The sequence below is a fragment of the Leucoraja erinacea genome, chromosome 25, assembly GCF_028641065.1.
Source record: "Leucoraja erinacea ecotype New England chromosome 25, Leri_hhj_1, whole genome shotgun sequence".
NCBI classification, from domain to species: Eukaryota; Metazoa; Chordata; class Chondrichthyes; order Rajiformes; family Rajidae; genus Leucoraja; species Leucoraja erinaceus.
Genome location: NC_073401.1, coordinates 25,865,228 through 25,888,817, shown reverse-complemented (window position 1 = coordinate 25,888,817; position 23,590 = coordinate 25,865,228). Strand labels below are relative to the sequence as shown.

The 23,590-nt window shown below is 39.4% G+C and overlaps 1 protein-coding gene across 6 annotated transcripts in view; it reads right to left on the bottom strand.

Annotated features, from left to right (window-relative positions):
- LOC129709146 (probable E3 ubiquitin-protein ligase HECTD4) overlaps positions 1 to 23,590 on the bottom strand; it is a 168,391-nt gene that overhangs the window by 126,040 nt on the left and 18,761 nt on the right. For all 6 annotated transcript variants that reach the window (XM_055655285.1, XM_055655291.1, XM_055655288.1 and 3 more), the window contains exons 3-6: positions 20,521 to 20,610; positions 16,879 to 17,006; positions 12,688 to 12,796; positions 800 to 938 (exon numbers count right to left, since the gene is read on the bottom strand). In XM_055655285.1, the coding sequence (XP_055511260.1) occupies positions 800 to 938; positions 12,688 to 12,796; positions 16,879 to 17,006; positions 20,521 to 20,610 (466 nt within the window). The remainder of the gene's footprint in view (positions 1 to 799; positions 939 to 12,687; positions 12,797 to 16,878; positions 17,007 to 20,520; positions 20,611 to 23,590) is intronic.

The window sequence follows — 23,590 nt, the reverse complement described above, 5'->3', positions numbered from 1 at the left end:
ATTACTAAGTACTGGGCACCCACATGCTCCCTCAGTCAGGGAGTATACAGTTTACACATTAACTTCATTAGCCACTACAAAATCAAAGTGGAAGGAAGTCATCCCTGATCTTGTTTTGCTCAAGATTCCACCCTATGCAGTTTCCTATGCCTCAATACCAAAGGATGCCTCAGATGAAAACTCTTAACAAAGTACTGAGATGGGACACACTGGGGCAAGTGCTTTATATGTCCTGTAAACCTTTAATGTTTTTATAGAAGTAAGGAGTAGAGAAACTAGTATGATTAAATATTCATCAAGCTGCTGAAACAAAATAAAGTGAACATATTATTGAGTCTGGAAGGAAAAAAGGAGGAGGAGGAGCCCGAGGGCGGGGGGATGGGAGGAGACAGCTCGAGGGTTAAGGAAAGGGAGGAGACAGCAAGGGCTAGCAAAATTGGGAGAATTCAATGTTCATGCCATCCGGACGCAAGCAACCCAGGCGGAATATGAGGTGCTGTTCCTCCAATTTTCGGTGTTGCTCACTCTGTGCAATATTAACAAACTCAAGCTTTAATAAGTTAATGCAGTTTTACAGTCAAATAATATTACAACAGAAGTAAAAGCAGTTCAACTTTAGATAATTCCAAACTTTTGCTTTAATCCTGCTCAAGCAGAAATTTACAAGACAGCTAAATGTGTTTAAGTTCAGTAATGCAATGCCATATTAGCAGGACCAAAGGAAATTAACCATGAAAATTGATCAGATGCAACAGTGCTAACAACATGCAACACAAAAAGTTAGAGGACAAGATGTTACCTGCAAGGTATACTGATTGATGACTTGAAAGATGTGGTGCGGCTTGCTATCAAAAGAGGCAGGGCGGTGAAGGAGAGTGGTACATCCAAAGGCAATCCAGCCAGCCTCAAGTTCATCATTGCGACAATAGACAAAACCACTAGGGAGAAAAGAGAGCGTGCAGAATAGAAATGTTACTGCCAGAATTCAGTATATAAAACATTTTTCATTGCACCTTCTTAAAAATAATGGGATCATTATTAAGGAGGACGAATGAACCCTACTCTGTTAACACAAAAGGAATGTATGCATCTCACGTTCAATGTAGGTGAGGCAAGTATTATTCAGTCCTCAACACAAGTACAGTGTTATATCCAATTATGGTCAGCACACATTTGGTTCCCTAAGAAGGTGCAAAGATTTTATCAGGAGTGTCCCAGGAATGAGGAAATTATCAAATCAGTGAATAATGATAGTACATTATAAACTAAGCTTCAACTTCATTACTGTGTCTTTGCAAAGACAGGTTTTCAAAATATGCCATTAAAACTGTAGCACCAAAATGCTACATAATTAAAAAGTCAGGTATGTGGGGATTATTCAACATTCCGGCAATCTTTACTATTTGGGTACAAACCAAAAAACAGAACAATTTAATATCTACATGTACTTACGTAGAATTACAAAGGGTACCTGAGAAAGAGGATACCATGGCAGGTTTTGCAAAGATACCACAAATAGAGTTGACAAGGTTTTTTTTTTGTTTTGTTTTTTTTGTTTATTTTTATTAGAAGTTAATACAGTACAAAACAATACAGTGGTACCTAATTTTAGGTGCCAACTATGTCATAACGTAATACATTCTATGTACAACCTCTAGTTTTATGTTTTTGAAAAGGAAGTAAAAAAAAACAAAAACAAAAATAGAGAGACAAAAAAGAGGAAAAATAGATAGTAGAACATAGAAAAACGTGAAGTGTGTATATAAGAAAAGATAGAAAGTCGAAATAGGAGAAAAAGACCCTTAAAAAAAGAAAATTAAAAATCTTTATTCGGAGATGTTAATCTATCCACGACCTGACCTAAAATCAGTAATCTTTACGGTACTGCTGCATCACATGATTCCAAAAAGTCGATGAAAGGGGACCAACTCCTTAAGAATTGGTCATATTTATCTATTAGGCGGAGGCTCATTTCTTCAAGGTGTGCTATGTCCATCACATTCCTAATCCACATTTTAATAGTTGGTATAGCTGTATTTTTCCAAAATTTAAGGATAAATTTCTTTCCAATTATTAACCCGTAATTAAAGAATACATTTTGGTCTATTTAAATTGATATCTTCTACTATTATTCCAAATATAATCCATTCCGTATTAAGTTCTATTCTTGACTTGAAGAGCTTTGTAAATATATCAAATACATCGCTCCAAAATTTATTCAACTTTGTACATCCTACAAATTAATGTGTTATATTGGCGTTTGAAACAAACATTTATCGCATCTGGGAGAGACGTTTGGGTGGAATTTATTCAACCTCGTTTTTGAATAATATAGTCTATGTAATAATTTAAATTGAATTAAATTATGTCTTGCATTAATAGAGCAATTATGTGTGTTCATCAGATACTTTTCCCATCTATCTTTCGGGATCTTTATCATTAGTTCATGTCCCCAATCTTCTCTTAGTGCCTCTGTTGAGGGTAATTCTCTATATAATACGCTATTATAAAAATATGATATTAGTTTTTGTGAATCAGCCTTAATATTCATTGCTTCTTCTAAAGGGTCTAAAAATATAGTTTGAAATCTATGTATGTATATATTTCTTCATAAAGTCACATATCTGTATATATTTAAAATATTGATTATCATTCAGTTTAAATTTTGATTTTAATTGTTGAAATGATAACAATTTGCCCAATTCATACATATCTCATACTTTCCTAATCCCCAGTCTATCCCATTGTTTGTATGTTTTGTCGATAAGAGATGAATGCAGGATTGTTTAATATTGGAGTTGGTACTGATAGATTATTTAATTTCAAGGATAATTTTATTTGTTTCCAAATTCTTATTGTATTGTGAATAATTGGGTTCTTCTTATATATTATACTATTCAATTTTATCGGTGAGAACAAGATCGTTCCTATATCGTACGGGAAACACTCCTTTTTCTGAATTCTTATCCACTCCGACTGGTGAGGGGAACTGAACTGAACTTTATTTATAGAGCACTTTAAAAACAACCACTGTTGCAACAAAGTGCTGTACATGACTAATCATAAACATAAAACAAAACAATAAAAACATTAAAAGACAGTAAAAACAATAAAAAACAATAATAGAAACACTAAAACAAGAGCAAAGTCTCATGCGGGGCGAAAGCCAAGGAATAGAAAAGGGTTTTAAGACTAGTTTTGAAAATGGACAGTGCAGCAACAGAGAAGGCTCTATCCCCTCTGAGCTTCCGCTTAGACGTCAGTACCTCCAGGAGCAGCTGATCAGCTGACCCGAGGCACTGAGCAGGAGCCTAAGGATGAAGCAGCTCAGAGAGGTAAGGCCGGGCGAGACCATTTAAAGATTTAAAAACAAATAAAAGAATCTTAAAATGAACTCTAAAGTACACAGGCAGCCAGTGGAGGGAGGCCAGAATAGGCGTTATGTGCTCCCTCTTACGTGTTCCAGTTAAAAGGCGAGCAGCAGCATTCTGAACCAACTGGAGACGTGCAAGGGAAGATTGGCTAACTCCAAAATAAAGTGCGTTACAGTAATCCAGCCGAGACATAATGAAGGCATGGATTACTGTTTCAAAATGCTGTCGTTCAAGAATGGGCTTCACCTTTGCCAGCTGCCTTAAATGAAAGACTTAACTACCGCGCCTGTTTGACGATCTAATTTAACTATCCAACCAGTACATTATGTTCTTAATATGCACTGCCCAGTAGTAATACGCAAAGTTAGGTAATGATAAACCCCCAACTTCTTTAGCTTTACACAAATGCTTTCCTTAAATTCTGTGTGCTCTATAATCCCATATAAAATTAGTGATGTTAGAATCTAGTTTTTTGAAAAAATATTTTTGAATATATATTGGGATCGCTTGAAACAAATATATTAATTGTGGTAAGAAAGTCATTTTTATTGCGTTAATTCTACCTATCAATGAGAGCGGGAGCGTTTTACAAAATTTAATCATAACATTCAATGGAGTTAACAAGGCTGTCAGTGGAAAGACAAATTCAGATATTTAGTTGCAAGGCTACACTGACCATCACAAATCACCAACTGTGATACATAACCCAATTTCTCCAGTTAAATTTAAAGATATTTTTCATTACTTACGCTGCCAATGTACAACATAGATTAAAATTTAGACTGAATAAGTTTAAAAGCAGGCTTTTGAATACATTTGCTCATCATTTGTTCCGATAATTCCATTTAAACAACAATGTCAAGTGCGTAAAGTAAGTGACTTAATGTGAAAGTTTGCAATTCACCAGAGTGAGCACTTCACAATGCAGAAACCAAAGCAGACCATTTGTCCTCTAAAGCCCATTCTACCACTAACTGGAATACAGCTGACATCTGCTAGTCTTTCAATTCAGATTTTGCATAACATGCTCGTTGAGAACAAAGTGATAATGCACTTTATTTTGAATCTGCACATGGAAGCGTCATTGTATAAGGAAAGCAGTCACAGCAGGAAACATGACATAAAGACAGAAACTGTCAATGTTTCAAATCAATTGCTTTTCATCAGAACGAAAAAAAAAGTTTCTTCTCTAAAATGAGTTTTAAACTGCAGAACAAGTTTCATGGTGGGGATTCGTGGATTAGAAGGAAAGTCTGTGCTGGGAGATAAGTAAGTGAACAAAAGGAGATACAGATGACATTGCAAAGTAGATGTAAATGGGAGAGGCAGAACGTTTAATCCAATTGCTGATTCCAATACTGATGTTGCCATCATTGAACTTCCATTTTATGCTTTTGGCTAAAAACATTACCAACTCAAAACATTATCTGTTTCATTCCACAAATGCTGGCTGACGTTATTTCCAGTGTCTATTTTTATTTCAAATTTTCAGATGTGTTTAGGGAAATCTGCCATCCTTATCTGTTCGGACTTGTATGTGACTCCAGACTCAAATGACACTCAACTGCCTTCCATGGAGCTTTGTTGTGATGTTTGACAATGGCCATTTTCAACTTTACCTTGGTTCAAAGTTCTGCGTTATAACTACAGAACAGGAGCATTCAAAGAGGAGAAAATTGGAACAATTCAACCAGAACACTGGAGGGAATATTACTATGGTTTTTTCATATCTTTACTTGATCAACCAGAATACTGTTTCAAACAGGTAAACCCAGATTTCCTACAAATTGGAACTGGCCCCTTTTTCATTGCCACATGTGTGGATATAATCCAAATATAAAAGTTAACCTTAATCACAGTAATGCCGATTGAAGAATATGCAAATTTTCTTTCCTCTCTGCCTCACTAAATCAGACGATGGGAAATAAACCTTTGTGGTCGTCATACAGTACAGAAACAGGCCCTTTGGTCAAGTTTGGCCAGATCGACCCAAGGTTATAGTTGATCTTGTCCCATTTGCCTGTATTTGACCCATATCCCTTGAACTTTCCTAACTGTGTGTGTATTAACCATCAACTAAATCCATTTTTGCTCTCTGCTAGATTTTCCTTGGATTCTCAGCTGACATTGAGAGCAGTTTCTACTCTTCTTTACAGCTCTCTAGCCTATGTTTGGACCAACAACGTACAGTACACGTGCATGTCAGAGAAGTTTGAAGGCAAAATTAGAATGCAATGGCTTCATCATGTCAAATTGAGTGGTGGTATGTGAATATGCATTTAAGTGATCCAGTATTTACGGAATATTATCTCAATCCACACCAACATGGAGATAAATGTCCAAATTGATCTTCCGCTGGTACTTCTCCTCCTCATTTAAGATAACTGCCAAGCTCTCGCCAGCTTTTTTTCACCGTAGCATTATTAGTTGTTCTACTATGTCTTCTCATTACATTCAGCTTAACTTTATTTCATTAGTTTTTGTTAACTTGTTTTATCGCATTTAATAGGAGCAATCTCAAACAGGCAGATCAAATAGAACTAAACAGTAGCAGAAATATTGAGGAATGTGAAAACAATGACAGGTCAAAGCACGTGTTGTTATAATGATGACAATTTTCAATATCCTTGCCCTGCTTCTTGCTGATGAGTTCTCTTGCGCGATAAAAGCTGTTTTTTGTGTCCGTGCTTTAAAACAATCAACTGCTTAAGACATTTTTAAGGCACTTAAATTTGAAAACTTGATCACTGTCACCATTATCTTTTCTTCCTTTTGCTTCTTGCCACAAATGGAAAGTAAATTGAGAATCTAAATTCTTATGTAACTTTGTCCACAAGGCTTTCCTGAACCTCAGCTACCAGTTCCCATGTCTCGAACAAAGTTAGCTAAATAGAAATTACTTTTTTCTTCTCAACAGATAGTAATGAAAACAAAATAATGGCAAATGAAAATCAAGATCTGACAAAGCCTTTGACCTAAACTTTAACTTTGCTTCTCTTTTGACAGGTTTCTGCTTTTATTATTATAGATGGTATAATTTACCCTCTGGATGATGTATGCACTAGAAATATAATTAAACAGATTTAATTTTTAAATAGGTTGGAAGACTGAGCATATTTTTATGTTCCATGGTGATTTGCTAATGATGAAACACTTCTGAAGTATTACCATTGTTTGCTCCTCCTTAGTCAATTGCTCAGAAATGAGGATGACTTGCTTCCACTCTTGTTCTGTAGACTCTGAGGTGGCAGACATATCCAAAGTGAGACCAGCAGACAGACACTGCCAAAGATATGGCAGCAATATTTAGTGGGGCGGGGGGAGGGGTGAATAATCTAAGAGACACCACTAGGTTCTTATACACCCCTGACAAATGGAGAGTGGTTCTTGATGCCATCCAAAATACTCTTTTGCCATTTTGAGTAATGATGTACTAGGCTGGTAGGGTTAATATAGTTTAAAGTAATGCTTTAAAATGCCTTTTAACTGATAAAGGTTTTCTTAAACATATTTTACATTTGCAAAATACACCAATTTTGTTTTCTATAATTTTTGTCATTTGTGACATTGCAATAGGATGCCTAACATGGTTGTTTGATGAAATAACGTAATAATGATGACACAATTCTGCTGCAGTGCACACTTCGACTACGAAGGTTCCTGATGAGTCCCTGGAAAACATGGATTACCTCTGATATATTGAGAGCTACCTTTCATCTCCCCTTCAATGGATTAGCACAGGCTCGGTTGATAGAGAAGAGGATTTGAAGGTTACAAAATCCCAATTTGGAATCAGTGATCCTAGCTCTTCGGTATGCTTATGAAACCTGGATTATCTAAACAGATACCACAGGGCACTGGAAAAATATCAACAAAGCTGCCTTTGAAAACCTTTCAAATTCATTGAAAGGATTTGCAAACCAACATCAGTGAACTCAGCCAGACCAACATTTCTTTCCCCTTATACCCCCACCCCCCAGGATGTTCTGAAAGCGCCACATCCGCACCCACTCATGGGAATCGGTGGCCATGACCACTCAAAGTGGAGAAGCAACATTTACGATGGTTTCGAGACCCTCAGGACCATGCATCGGAAGCATACAGGAGGCCTGCCTAATTGGCAGAAGGAATGCATGATCTCAAATTACTTATATATTGTAGACTGCAACAACCAGGTTCAGGAATAGCTACTTCCCCTCAGCCATCAGGCTATTAAACCTGGCTCGGACAAAACTCTGATTATTAATAACCACTTTCTGTTATTTGCACTTTACCAGTTTATTTATTCATGGGTGTATATATTTATATATAGAAACATTTAGGTTAGGCCATGAGCCTATATATCATTGATATCATCCCGTACCTGTATACCCCCTGATCCCTTTGGACACATTAAATATAGCCAATGAACTGGCCTCAACTACCCTCTGTGGCAGAGAGTTCCAGAGATATGATATATGACCTACTGTTTTTTTGCCTACTATTTTTTTCTGTGTGCTTAAGCAAAGCAAGAATTTCATTGTCCTATACAGGGACACATGACAATAAACTCACTTGAACTTGAACTACCTGCCCCATCTGTGGAAGAGTCTGCAGTTCCAATACTAGTCTCACTAGCCACCTCAGAAATGCAAAATTGGAATAGAAGCAAGGAATGGAAGATCCTCAATTCTAAATGTCTAAGATGACATTTATTAGCTAGGCAGGTCATTATCATGTAAGAGAGAGATATCTGGTTAACCATTTGTAAGTTAGCAGAAGGAATGTTTCTTACTATTAAATGTAAACAAGCATAAATGCAGAAAAACAATATTTAAAATAACATCTTGAATATTGATGGCAGTAACAGATAAAAGTAATCTGGTGGTATTAGGATGTCACGGAATTACAGGATTAAAGAACAACAATTCCACAACACGACCTTCCCAGCTTTGGTTCAGGGGAACATGGCCTCAATGTCCAATGAGCAGATCATTCTTAGCCATGAGATGTTGTGTGGCCCAGAAGAGCCAACGATGGAGTGTAGAAACCAAATAAAAAAGGGAAAAGACAAGGAATGTAGACCCGTGCTTCAATTATAAACCGCGACATTCCATTAACCACCCTCCCTTGTTCATTTTTTATTTCCCACCTTGTTTTGGTCCCAACTAGACCACAAGGACTGTCATAATTTTTTTTATCCCCTCGCTACTTCTGAAAGGGATGAGTTATTCCAAATATTGCACCCAAACATGATGTTCACATCTGTATTATGTTGAGCTAACTTTACTACTTTGCAATTTAGTATGCCTTACTAATGAATTCAGCAGACTCTGGGAATTAAACGTGTGTGGTATAATCCTAGATTGAATGTTGCATTTACCACCAACAAATTAATGTTAATATCAGCCCAGGAACTATTAACTCTGCAAGAAATATTGGAATATCCCAGATATTTTTCATTCTAGCTTTTAAGGTGAGATGGACAAATTTGGAACGAAATGTGCAGGCCAAATTGTTTTGTTTTTTACACGTAGTGGGTGCCTGGAAGTCACTGCCAGAGGTGGTGATTGAGGCAGATACGATAGTGGTGTTTAAAAGATTTGGATAGACACATAGGTACATATGCAGGGAATAGTGGGATATGGATTATGTGCAGGCAGGTAAGAGTTGATCTTGGCATCATGTGCACAAAGGAACTGCAGATGCTGGTTTACACCGAAGATAACCACAAGATGCCAGAGTAACTCATCGGGACAGGTAGCGTCTCAGGAGAGAAGGAATGGGTGATGTTTTGGGTCTAGGCACCATGTTCGACAGACATTGTGGGCTGAAGAGCCTGTTCTTGTGCCATATTGTTCTATGAATGTTATTTAAGGACAGATGGGAAAAAGACCACTTGAAATATTGTAACCATTTACAAATCAAAATATATGTAGAGTACAAAGCAAAGAATTCATGCCAAACCTCTCCATGCTTCAATGCAAACCTCTCCCCATCCTTTGTACAACTTTCAGCATAACTTTCTATTTCTCTCTCATTCATGTTCAGAATGAGCTTTTCCTTAAATGCAGCTGAATTGATCACCTCAACTAATCTTTATTATAATCTATGACATATGGTCACCATTATCCTGGTGGTTTCTGAATTCCCTACATTTCGGTGACACCTTGGTAATGATGGCCTCTACTTTTGTACTTGCCACAAACAGAAACAGAAACAGCCTCTTTACCCTCTAATCAGAATTTTAAAGATCTGTATACAGATATTCAACATACTCTTTTCAAAAGTGATCAAGTATATCCCTGCCTAATGTCTATAACTTTACAGTTCTATACATACGTGTACATTTCTTTTGAACCCTCTCTAGTTTATCCATGGTACTTCCACAGCTTAATAACTTGAACTGCACTAAGTTCTCTTCGTTGTTGTCCAATGATCGGTAAAAGTTAATAATAATAATAATACTTTATTAATCCCCTTTTCAGGGGAAATTCAAATGTCCTTGCAGCACACTAATAAAAATACAACATAACATAAACAAGAAACTTAACATTGAAACATCCCCCCACAATGGTTCCCACGGTGGGGGAAGGCACAAAGTCCTGTCCCCATCCTCTTGTCCACCCATGGTCGGGCCTATTGAGGCCTCCACAGTGGCTGCTACGGCGGCCCAATGTTTCAGACCCTCTGGTGCTCCGATGTCGGGAGAACGCTCTCAGCGGCTTGGGAAGCTTGGAACGGCCGCTTCCTTACCGGAGACCTCAGCCTCCGAAGACATCAGGCCGCACTGGACGGAGCTCCACCACTGGCGATCTCAGCGAAAGATCCCAGGCTCCCGATGTAAAGTTCAGCGCCGCCGCCCACGGCTGGCCACTCCACAGACCCGAAGCTCCGCGATGTTCAGTCGGCAATACCAGAGTTCCAGCGTGGCGACCCGGGCAAGGCATCGCCCGCTCAGCGATAGCGCTCCAGCACTGTGCTGCCGCCGAAGCTGAGGTTCTGGCCAGGTCCCCCTCAGGAAACGCCGCTCCAGGCCCGCTGGTAGGCCGCGAGGACAGGTCGAAGGTGCTGCTTGGAGGAAAGCCGCCTCTCCGACCAGGTAGGGACTTGAAAAGCAGTTTCCCCCTTCCCCCCCTACATAAAAAGATGAGACCCCCAACTAACACACTTTTAACGTACTAAAAATAAAAAAGAGTGGAAAAAATGGACAGCTGCAGGACAGGCAGCCATACAAGATGGCGCCCCCTATCTCCCAGTTCCCATAACATTTGACTTTTTAAACTTTATCACTCCAGAAATAAACTTGTGTGGAGGGGCAAACGTGATGAATAAATTGATTCTTTATTCAGGCATTGTAGGTTGGAAATACATGGACATTTAACACTCTAACATAATAGTCGTAGTTGTTGAGAGGCTGTTGCCTCGTGGACTTGGTTTTGCTCCTGCTGCGGTGGCAGGACACTCTCATGAAGTGAGAGGAAGCAGAAGAGCAAGATAACGAGAGATGGAAGGTCAGGACTTATATACTAGTGCACACCCCCCATATATCTCGTGACTCCTTCCCAGGGTTGCCGAGGATTTGCATAGGAGTGGCCTAACCACTAGGTGCAGCTACACTTGAATCCTTAATTTGATTTCACGCTGGCCTCCTTGACCCACACTGCAATTAAAACAATTCATATATTTGAATCCTCCAGGTCCGAAATCCTTTTTAGATTCTGTGCAAAACATGATATTTTCTGTCAATTCCACTCACTTTATTTAGATTGAAGATGTAGCTATTGGAATTCACATAGACCCAAGTCATACCTGTCTTTTTGGGAGATACATGGAACTCTTAGTTGCTGTTCTTTTTGGATTGGCCCACAATTTCTTTTCTGCTACATTGATTTGGTCATAGATGTTCCTTTTCTCCTATCCATCCTTCCTCCACCTACTACATAACTTCAACTTCAAACTATTTTTTTTTCTCTTTCCAAGTTTTGATGAAGGATCACTGATCTGAAACATTAATCGTTTTTTCTTTCCACAAAAGTCACTTGAGTTGCTGAGCGTTTCCAATATTTGTTTTAGTCCATACATACAATATCTGCAGTTTTTAATCATGACATTCTCTTTATTTTGTTTGTCCACAATGTCCATTTATAGTTTTATTAGAGTTTTGCAACTTGCTACTGCCCTCAATACTGACCACTTTTCCCATTTTGAGTCATTTCAACACTCAGATGTACTATTTTTGATTCTCAAGTCAAGTTCAAACAAATTGTAAATAACAATGACCCTCATGGACACTTTCACTTTTTCCTTTTCAGCCAGGCAACTATCTGTTCTTCAGATTTATAGTAGTCTGAACTCCTAAAGCCCCTGTCCCACTTAGGAAACCTGAACGGAAACCTCTGGTGACGTTGCGCCCCACCCAAGGTTTCCGTGAGGTTCCCAGAGGTTATGGTCACTCTCCCTAATGGTCGAAAGTGGTTTCCGCGTAGTCGAGGCTTCTTCTATGTTCCTGCGATTATTTCAACAAATTCAAAACCGGCCTAGACTAAAAATAGGTTGCCGTTTGGTCGAAGCCAGTGGAATGCGGCTGCTATTTACTTACAGGCAGTCGAAGGCAATTTCCTTCGCTGACCAGCCATTTTGATTGACTCGGATCTTTGGTTTTCAGGACCTAGAAAATCCGCCGGAAGGTAAAATGCCCGCTAACTTTATTAAACTTCTTTAAAACTGTCTCCACTGTCCACTCCCCCCCCCCCCCCCCCCCCCCCCCCTTCTCTCCCTCCTGCGCTCTCTAAAGGACTTACCGTGCTCTGCGGCAGCCATTTACCTTCCTCTTCATCGTGCAGACAACGCTCCTCCGCTGTCCCTGGCCCCCACCTTCGCGCTGTGTGTGTGTGTGTGTGTGTGTGTGTGTGTGTGTGTGTGTGTGTGTGTGTGTGTGTGTGTGTGTGTGTGTGTGTGTGCGCGCGCGCGCGCGCGCGGTCGGTAGCAAAGATCCTGTAGGATCTGTGGTCAGTAGATGCAGCCCACGTTTCGGTGGAGGCTTTCCAGGCGAGTGACCAAAACCTCTGGCGACTCATGGAAACCTTGGGTGGGGTGCAAGGTCACCAGAGGTTTCCGTTCAGGTTTCCTAAGTGGGACAGGGGCATAAGACTAACAAACTTGCAAAGCAGCCAGAATAAATGTGATGGCTTTAATAAATAGATGGTCATGAAATGGAACTTCAACATAGTTTTATCTTAATGCAAATTTGAATATGATAAATTATCTTGCTCTAGTTTCACAACAAATGTTCCCACGTTTAAAACTGCACTGACTAAATGCAGGCAATTACCGTAGTGTCCCATGGAGCCCCGAACCCAGCTTGCCGATCCCTTTGCCAACAGAGTTAGTTGTGTAAAGGTACATTCCATCTGTTGCAAGACAGCGACCTAAATCTGCATCTGAAATACACAAAGACAGCCACATATAAAATCAATCCATTAATGCAAAACGAGTCATACATTGGCATGAAAGCAATTTTATATTTATGAATACACAGCCAGATTCAATTTTAAAGGAATTTCATATTGGTTTCTGTTTTTATGTGAGAAAACAGTGATGCTAATACATCTGTAGAATTTTTAAGATGCACTAGCTATTTCATACACTTTCTCTCATCGAGATCAATACCATGCAAGGTATTGTTATTTGGAATAATGTTTAAACACACAAATATACAAGCTACTTGAAATTCATCTTAAGGAATGACTTATTGATTATAGAAATATACCCGAGAGAGCGAATCTCTTATTTATTTTGCAACTATCATCAACATCAACTCCTCTTCCCACAGTACACCAATACCTTAATTTTCTCTTTTTTCACTTGGAGTGACAGCTAATACAAAGCCAATCTCTGGCCAGTTCTGCTCAGGGTTAATTTTCACTTGCACTCAGGATCATGCATCATGCAGTTCCCTATGATCAGATGAATTTGGAATCCAACACAATACGTCAATTCTAACACCATTTATAACATTAAAACATCGAACAGTCATCATTCAATCTGCTATTGCCAAGTAAAAATACCCCACCCAAGCATCAGGCAACACCAGCTAAATAATATATTGCTGGAAGGTCAAAAGTGTCAGGTCATCATAATTTCATTGAAAGCAGTACTTTGCACACTATGATGTGATTAAAATAAATGTAATAACAGCAGATGTGAGAGAGCAGTTATACAGCAGAGCCAGAAAGCAATTTAAAAAGTTAATGAAGTGCAACATTTTATATTTTACTGTATCTTTAGAGTGGAACAAAACTGCCCAAACTCTAACATGCTTAATTCAAACCAAAAAAGATGCCATGGCAAAGATGATCATAATCCATGAGGCTGCCCAACTTCATTGAAATGCTGCCCATTTCAAACCCCTATTCAATATTTTCATGGTTTCTCTTTTTATCTCCAAATTAATTTACATGAGCTCACAGTTGAATGATAAATACCTTACACAATATGTACTTGTGCACTTTAAAACACTTAGTCACAATCAGAGGAGTTCTGAACGGATCAATGTGATGTGGAAAGTGTAGCTGCATGTCCCTTCCTTTGCCACTGCAGTGGGTCAGGTTACTCAAATCTGGTGGCTGGCTCCAGCTCTTCTACCAAATTGATCAGTTGTAGGACCATAATGACAAGTCATATCAGATCACATTACTAGTTTATTGCTGAAGCAGTGAATACACAGCTGCTGCAACTATAAATTCTCACAAACCCAGAAAAATATCAGACAAATCGATAAAAATATTTCTTATGTTCACAACAAAAATCACTATCCTAAATTTTATTCACTGCAGTATACAATTAGTCAACATTTTTTATTAATTCCCACTCTTAAGATATCAATCCCATTTGGTGAGCATAATGTACAGTGGATGCAAATGACAATGTCATCTCTCTCAATACATTGGAAAGCCTAATTATTAAATAGAAGCAAGTATTAAAGCAAGTTGGCCATTCTCAGCTAGTATCTCAGCCCGATCGCTATATTTAATATAGCTCTCAAACATGAATGGGATACCAAAATTAAGTCTGGTTTCTACTTAAATCTCCCCATTGTCAAAATTTGAGCAACATCGCTCCTTTGGATAATGCACCTTATTCATGAATGTTTACCATTTAAAATATCTTTTCTTTTAAAAAGAAATATCAAATAAAACCTTATTCTAGTCCTGAAAGAGTTAACTTCTTAAGCAAACCAAGTTATAATGTACAAAATACTCAAATTTTGATTTCGCTAAAAGGACTGAAAAAGGGCAGATGATTAAAAAAATATGCTGCACATTTAAAAATAATTCTGTGAACAGCATTAAGAATTTCAAATGCAGTCAGAACAGTTAGTGCCTGGCACAACAGCTTCAAAAGCACCACATAATGTAGAACTTTCATAACACATGAACGGACAGAAAGGCAACAATGATTCCATCATTATAAGCTTTTGTTAAAGTGAAGGCTATGTTATTCCATTCATCGCTGTCAGAATTGCTTAACTGAATGCAGTACTTGGGAGTTAAATTGCAATGGAGGATCCCTAAACTAAATAAAACATTGTCAATTACAACTCATCAGTACAAAATCATTAGGGTTTCAATTGTATATAGACGTGAATAATGACACATTGAGCCACATTTAGTCCACTATGTTCATGTCAGTCAAAAATGGACTTTACGTTAATTCCACTTCATTTAACATTAACCTCAGTTAACATTAAAAGTAGCTACAATATATAAACGTAATTATACATACCGATAACACTGGGTAAGGTCTGAAGGTTTTGAACAGACTAGAAACTGAACTCAGACCAGAAATCTGGCGAGAATCCAAATTACTGCCACATACTAAGATTGACCAGGAATCTTCAAGAAGATGTCATGAATCTACTCCAGGTCATCAACTTGACACATTAATCTGTTTCTTCCTCCACAGGTGTTGCCTGAACCGTGAAGGATTTCTAGAATTATTTTTTTTTTCTCATTATAGATACTGACTTCTTGAAATTTCTATTTTAAGTTTCCATTTTTACCATTTGAAGCTTTTTTTCCCTTTAGAAGCCTCAATTACTACACTGGATCTAATGATGAAATCAGTACGACTCAATGCATTTTCGGAAATGTGACCCAGTTACTTGCTCCTCTTCAATACTGCTATAGACAATAGGTGCAGGAGTAGGCCATTAGGCCATTCGAGCCAGCACCGCCATTCAATGTGATCATGGCTGATCATCCCCAATCGGTACCCCGTTCCTGCCTTCTCCCCATATCCCCTGACTCCGCTATTTTTAAGAGCCCTATCTAGCTCTCTCTTGAAAGCATCCAGAAAACCTGCCTCCACCGCCCACTTAGGCAGAGAATTCCACAGACTCACCACTCTCTGTGAGAAAAAGTGTTTTCTCGTCTCCGTTCTAAATGACTTACTCCTTATTCTTAAACTGTGGCCCCTGGTTCTGGACTCCCCCAACATCGGGAACATGTTTCCTGCCTCTAGCGTGTCCAAACCCTTAACAATCTTATGTGTTTCAATGAGATCCCCTCTCATCCTAAACTCCAGAGTGTACAAGCCCAGCTGCTCCATTCTCTCAGCATATGACAGTCCCGCCATCCCAGGAATTAACCTTGTAAACCTACGCTGCACTCCCTCAATCTGTAAGTAACCACAAAACCAAATTCACATGGACAGTGAGGTGAAAAATATGCATTTTCACAGAAATGGTTAAAACATAAGACTTCATAACTTCAAACACTGGGACAAAAGAAGAACCGAGTTAGAAGATTAATTAAAGAAAGAAAACAGCAATGAATAACATAATTGTGAAAATGTCATCCAAACAAACTGGAAATGAGAAAAACAGTATTTCAATAAAGGCATTGCAATCTAAATTATTGCACTGAAATGTATTAAAACAATCTGCTTATAAAACTCAACGTATAGTCATACGGATAATAGTGAGTGAGGAGTGTTCTGCTGTTGGAATAAAGGTCAATTGTCATGCTGTTACAAAAACTTTTTTATTATACGCAGTACTTGGCTCAGAAATATATTACATTTACGGATTTGTTCTTTAAATGCACTCTAATATCAATCCATACCTTATGGACAAATAAAATGTTTTATAATAATAAAAGATGAGAAATGTTTCTCATTATATTTTTTTTTGGATAAATCTCACATCAGGAAATAATACATTTCAATATATCATCACAGTGAGTAACAACTCGGATATAAATAATTTTGTTCTTTAAACCTTAGAAACCATTGATGTGCACTTTTCTAGGAACTTATGCTGTGACAAAGCAGTGTGTATATATAATGCAGTTTGCTCCATGCTGCTGCACCTCTTTTTAATTATGGTAATAACCCTGTGATCTAAACAATTAACAAAATGTAAAATAAGTTATACCCTTTTTTTTCAAGTAAATTTTCAATTCCTACACATTGTCGCTCTTCTTTCTCTTATATTACCCAGAAACGAATATTAAAAGCATACCTTTGTTGTCACTAGAACTACTGTTGCTCTCCGGTGCTGACAGCATGTCTTCAAAGCCCCAGGATACCATATGTTTGTTGCCGAGCAAACAAGAAGCAGAGCCGGGCCCTCCCTCTAATAACAGCAGCCTGAGGAGATAAAAATGCTAAATGCACACCAATACAAGTTTTACTTTAAAATAATGGTAACATTCATGAGGAATTCTGCTGTGTATGCAAAATAAATGCAGCGATTTTAGTCAATGGGCAAATTGTTCAAAAATTGTTGAAATGCATTATTATCCAAATTGCTTCATTATTAACCTCTCAGAAATTATATCTTGTTCTCTGCCTTACAAAATGCGCTGCCACGAAACCACTGTATTTGTGTGGCAGTATGAACTAAAAACACCACAGAAATTTATGATAAGTGATTGTATCAACTCATTTTAAGTCATTTAAGTATCATTTTAACAATCTGATCACTGTCATTACTGGCACAATAAAGTTACTAGGATAAATCTTGTTCCTTCATATGGTTAGGAAGGTCTTGTACTATTCAGCCCCTTTCTTTTATTTTTTTTATATATATATATATATATATGCTTGGAGATTATAAGATTACAGGATAGTAAAAGCTTCTTTAGGTATGTGAAGAGGAAAAAATTAGTTAAGACCAAAGTTGGATCCTTGAAAACCGAAAAAGGTGAATTTATTATAGGGAACAAGGAAATGGCAGATGAGTTGAACAGGTACTTTGGATCTGTCTTCACTAAGGAGGACCCAAACAATCTTCCTGATATAGTACTGGCCAGAGGATCTGGGGGTGTCAGAGGAACTGAAAATCCACATTAGAAATGGTGGGTTACACAAAAAAGCTGGAGAAACTCAGCGGGTGCAGCAGAAGCGAAGGAAATAGGCAACGTTTCGGGCCGAAACCCTTCTTCAGACTGATCGGGGGCGGGGGTGGGTGGGGACAAGAAAGGGAAAAGGAGGATAGCCAGAACAGGAGACAGCAGGGGGGCTGAGAAGGGGAGTTGACAGCAGGACTAACAAAATTTTGGAATCGATGTCATTCACTATAGGACTCCCCAAACGGAATATGAGGTCTGTTCCTCCAATTTCCGGTGCTGCTCGTGGCCATGGAGGAGACCCAGGGGGAGGTCAGAGGGACTGGGAGGGGAGTTGAAGTGCTGAGCCACCGGGAGGTCAGCTTGGTTATTACCGAGCGGAGTGTTCGGCGATTCGATCGCCCAACCTCCGCTTGGTCTCACCGGATAGATCTGCTGACATAGAGCAGCGGACGCAATAGATGAGGTTGGAAGAGATGCAGGTAAACCTCTGTCGCACCTGGAACGATTGCTTGGGCCTGAACGGAGTCGAGGGGGGAGGTAAAGGGACAAGTGTTGCATCTCTGGCAGTTGCAAGGGAAAGTGCGCGGGGAGGGGGTGGACCGAGAGGGAAGGGAAGAATTGACAAGGGAGTAATGGAGGGAGCGGTCTTTGCGGAAGGCAGATATGGGGGGAGATGGGAAGATGTGGCGAGTGGTGGGGTCACGTTGGAGGTGGCGAAACTGACGGAGGATTACTTTTTGTATGTGACGGCTGGTGGGGTGAAAGGTGAGGACTAGGGGGACTCGGCCCTTGTTGCGAGTGCGGGGATGGGGAGAGAGAGCAGTGACCACAGGCAGGAAATGGTGTTGGATAGACTGATGGGACTGAAGGCTGGATCGTGGATGCATTGGTGATATTTTCCAATGTTTCTAGACTCAGGATCAGTTCCTGTCCCAGGGATTGGAGTGGCTCTAGGGTCCAAGCTAATGTTATCCCACTTTTTAAGAAAGGCGAGAGAAAGAAAGGAAATTATAGACCAGTAAGCCTGATGTGGTGGGGAAGATGCTGGAGTCAATCAAAAAAGATGAGATAGCCGAACATTTGGATAGCAGTAACAGGAGTCAGCATGGATTTACGAAGGGGGAATCATGCTTGACTAATCTTCTGGAATTTTTTGAAGATGTGACTAGGATAATGGACAAGGGAGAGCCAGTGGATGTAGTGTACCTGGACTTTCAGAAAGCATTTGATAAGGTCCCACATAGGAGATTGGTGGCCAAAATTAAGGCACATGGTATTGGAGGTAGAGTGCTGACATGGACAGAGGAGTGATTGGCAGACATGAAACAAAGAGTAGGGATTAACGGGCCCCTTTCAGAATGGCAGGCAGTGACTAGTGGTGTACCGCAAGGCTCGGTGCTGGGACCGCAGCTATTTACAATATACATCAATGATTTGGATGAAGGGATTCAAAGTAACATTAGCAAATTTACGGATGACACAAAGCTGGGTGGCAGTGTGAACTGTGAGGAGGATGCTATGAGAATGCAGGGTGACTTGGACAAGTTGGGAGAGTGGGCAGATGCTTGGCAGATGAAGTTTAATGTGGATAAATGTGAGGTTATCCACTTTGGTAGCAAAAACAGGAAGGCAGATTACAATCTAAATGGTATCAAGTTGGGAAAAGGGGAAGTACAACGGGATCTGTGGGTCCTTGTACATCAGTCTATGAAAGTAAGCATGCAGGTCAGGTACAGCAGGCAGTGAAGAAAGCGAAAGGCACGTTGGCCTTTATAACAAGAGGAATCGAATATAGGAGCAAAGAGGTTCTTCTGCAGTTGTACAGAGCACTAATGAGACCACACCTGGAGTATTGTGTGCAGTTTAGGTCCCCTAATTTGAGGAAGGACATTCTTGCTATTGAGGGAGGGCAGCGTAGGTTTACACGGTTAATTCCCGGGATGGCGGGACTGTCATATGCTGAGAGAATGGAGCAGTTGGGGTTGCACACTCTGGAGTTTAGAAGGATGAGAGGAGATCTCATTTAAACATACAAGATTGTTAAGGGCTTGGACACACTAAAGGCAGGAAACATGTTCCCGATGTTGGGGGAGTCCAGAACCAGGGGCCACAGTTTAAGAACAAGGAGCAAGCCATTTAGAACGGAGATGAGGAAACACTTTTTCTCACAGAGAGTGATGAGACTGTGGAATTCTCTGCCTCAGAAGGTGGTGGGAGCAGGTTCTCTGGATGCTTTCAAGAGAGAGCTAGATAGGGCTCTTAAAAATAGCAGAGTCAGGGTATATGGGGTGAAGGCAGGAACGGGGTACTGATTGGGGATGATCAGCCATGAGCACATTGAATGGCAGTGCAGGCTCAAAGGGCCAAATACCCTATTCCTGCACCTATTGTCTATTATACAAATTTTGTTGTATGATTAACAGTGATAATGAAAGCTTTAGACTGCAGAATAATATGTCACCAGGTTGTAGGAAGGTTGCTCTGGAAGCTAAATTATGTTGGATAATGGATGTATTAGATCAGAATTAAGAGTGATACAAGGAAAAATGTACTGCTGTAGATGTGGTGATCTCTGGCGCTGTAAGGCAGCAACTCTAATGTTGTGCCACTCATCTAAAATTGTGACATAACTTTAACAGTTGTCTGACCCAGAAGTAACATTTTAACATTAACAGATTATAGGAACACAAGCAGATCATTGTACATTTCACGCAACAGTATGGAGGATTGGATTTCAGTAAATTTGACTTTAAACAAAATACATCAACATGCTTTGGGAACAATATTCTTAATTTCCGTCTACCACTCACCCATGCAGAACGTCCGCAACTGGTAAATGTCCCAAGTCCGTTTGTTTTTGTAACAAGTGCACAGTGTGAATGAAGGTTTTCAGGGAGCCTCTGAAATGTAAAGTAGAGTCTTAAATATGAAGGACTAAATCAGGTGGGCTGAACAGCAACTTAATAGGCATTTTTTCAAATAGTCAACATAATTTTATAGCTTTATGTAATTTTATAGAACAGTCAGTTAATAGTCTAGTGAATTAGTCATAATGCATTCAGAAGCAGCAATGCAGACAGTGGCAGCACAGAATCATTTTCAACACAAAGCTGTGGACAAGTTTCCCCAAAAAACGATCAAACTTATGGCCATACAGATCCATGAAAGGGATAAACACGGTGCCAGATGGATGAAGTCTGTCTGGTAAATTCTCCCCTCATTCAAATTTAAGACTGGCAATCAGTATCCTCTTCCAGCCTCTAACACACTAACATGAAGACGGTTAAGGTTGGGCAAGGGTTCCATTCCTGAGAACTGTCTGTAAGCAGATTTCTCCAAAAGTCAAAAATGTGTTTTCTGTTGTAGCCCACATGGATGCGCTCTGTATAAACTTGCTACAATTTTTTTCTTTCATTGAATAATCACCCTAACTCTACCCATAATTACTCCAATTAAATATCTACAGATTCTAATCATTGATGAATATCAGGAAACATTTTATCATTATTCCTCACTTGAAAAATGTTTTTAAAATGTGTGGGAGAATTTGCACCATCAGATTTCTATGTCAGGTAATTTGTAACTGGGGAGCCGTGAATTTTAACTGGACAATCATACGAAACAAAACTTACCAAGAACCAAGTTGACAGCTTCAGAAAACATTACACTAATTGAATTTCTTCAACAATTGTTTGCGAACCTCACATGAAATTAAGACTGCTTAGCAGCAGTGAGAAAATGACCCGCATATCATTTAGAATAATAACTAAAACACTGCTAAGTTTGACACTGCATTCCCTAGGTCTTTTATGACCCTCTTCACCTAAAAATTAAAATACTCGCGTTAAATAAAATGGATCCATCAGAACTTTCCCTCCAGAAATTAGACGATCATAAAAAAAAATAAAGCCAGCAGTTCAATGCGACCAAATGTGTGGGAAGGAATTGCAGATGCTGGTTTATTCCAAAGATAGACATAAAATGCTGGAGAAAATCAGTGGGCAGCATCTCTGATGAAAAGTAATAGGTGACATTTTGGGGTGGAACACTTCTTCAGATGGAGAAAGCCAGGACAAAACAGGGCCAGCAACAGATGACCTCTGGATAGAGAGTCCATAATGCCCATTGTTGCCTGGGGAAGATGCAAGGTTAAGTTCTCTAAATTTAAAAAGGGATGTAACTGAGTCTTGAATACAAATGCAAGATTCAATTAGATATTTCATTTTTTTTAATTGAGATTCATCCCGCCAGTCCCCTCAGGGTTAATTATATTTGCAGGTAAACAAGTTACGAATTTGCCAAAAGGCTATGCCTAAATCATGAGCCTGCCTGACATCGCAGTATGTAAAAAGACCAAGAACCCATTTAATATTTGATCGAGTATTCTTTACTGTTCATTGCTATAATAGATCCACAGACATGTTAATTAAACCAGATATAGTTATCAAACGATGTAACTCAAAAGTAAACCATTTGACCCGACTTGCCTGCTTGGGCTTTTGAAAGAGCAGTCACATAAATACCTCTATTTTTCCTCATGACCTCAAGTAATTCAAAATGCTTCTTGAATTTCTATTCTCTTCTGGAGGTGTTCCAGATCTCAACAACATTCGGATGAAAATTTAATTTCCCCTTTAACTTGACAGAAAATAATTCTCACCTATTTGCTCTCCTGAAATTCCTGTTTTGATTATCTAAATACAACCACCCCTTCCATTTTAGGATAAAATAATCTCTGAGCTCAGAAGCCTCTCTCACAGAGTTGTACAGCACAGAAACAGTCTAGTTGTACATGCTGACTGGGTTGGCATATTTGGCTAGTTCCGTTTACATACAATTTGGTCTAAAGTCCTCAAATTCCTTCCAACCCATTTACCTGTCCAAATGTCTTTTACAACGTAAATTTACCACTAACCTCTGGCAGCTCATTCCAGATATAGACTGTTCTCCATGTGGAAAAGTTGCCCCCCGAGGTCCCCTTTAAATCTCTACCATCTTACCGTAAGCATGTTCCCACTAGTTTTTCAATCATCTACCCTGAGGAAAGAAACAGTGACTCATGGCCCAAACCTCTGTCCTGTTTACTGGTTCAGTTTAGTTTAGAGATACAGCATGGAAACACAGAGTCTGCGCCAACCGACATTCCCCCACACATTGACACTATCCTTCACACACTAGGAACTATTTACATTTTTATACCGTCAATTAACATACCAACCTGTATAACTTTGGAGTGTGGGAGGAAATCAAAAATCTTGGAGAAAACCCACGCAGGACACCGGGAGAACGTACAAACTCTGCACAGACAACACCCATAGTTACGATCGAAACCAGCACCTCCATTCATTGTGATTATCCACAATCAGTAACCCACGCCTGCCTTTTCCCCATATCCCTTGATTCCACTACCCCATACTCTATCTAACTCTCTTTTAAATTCATCCAGTGAATTGGCCTCGACTGCCTTCTATGGCAGAAAATTCCACAAATTCACAACTCTCTGGGTGAAAAAGTTTTTTCCTCGTCAGTTTTAAATGGCCTCCCCTTTATTCTGCGACTGTGGCCCCTGGTTCTGGACTCCCCCAACATTGGGAACATTCTTCCTGCATCTAGCTTGTCCAGTCCTTTTATAATTGTATACGTTTCTATAAGATCCCCTCTCATCCTTCTAAATCCCTGTGAATACAAGCCCAGTCTTACCAATCTTTCCTCATATGACAGTCCGCCATCCCGGGGATTAACCTCGTGAACCTATCTCCTAGCATCCTCTTGCCACCCAGCTTTGTGTCATCTGCAAATTTGCTAGTGTTAGATTTAATCTCATCATCTAAATCATGAATATATATTGTAAATAGTTACAGCCATAGCACTGAGCCTTGC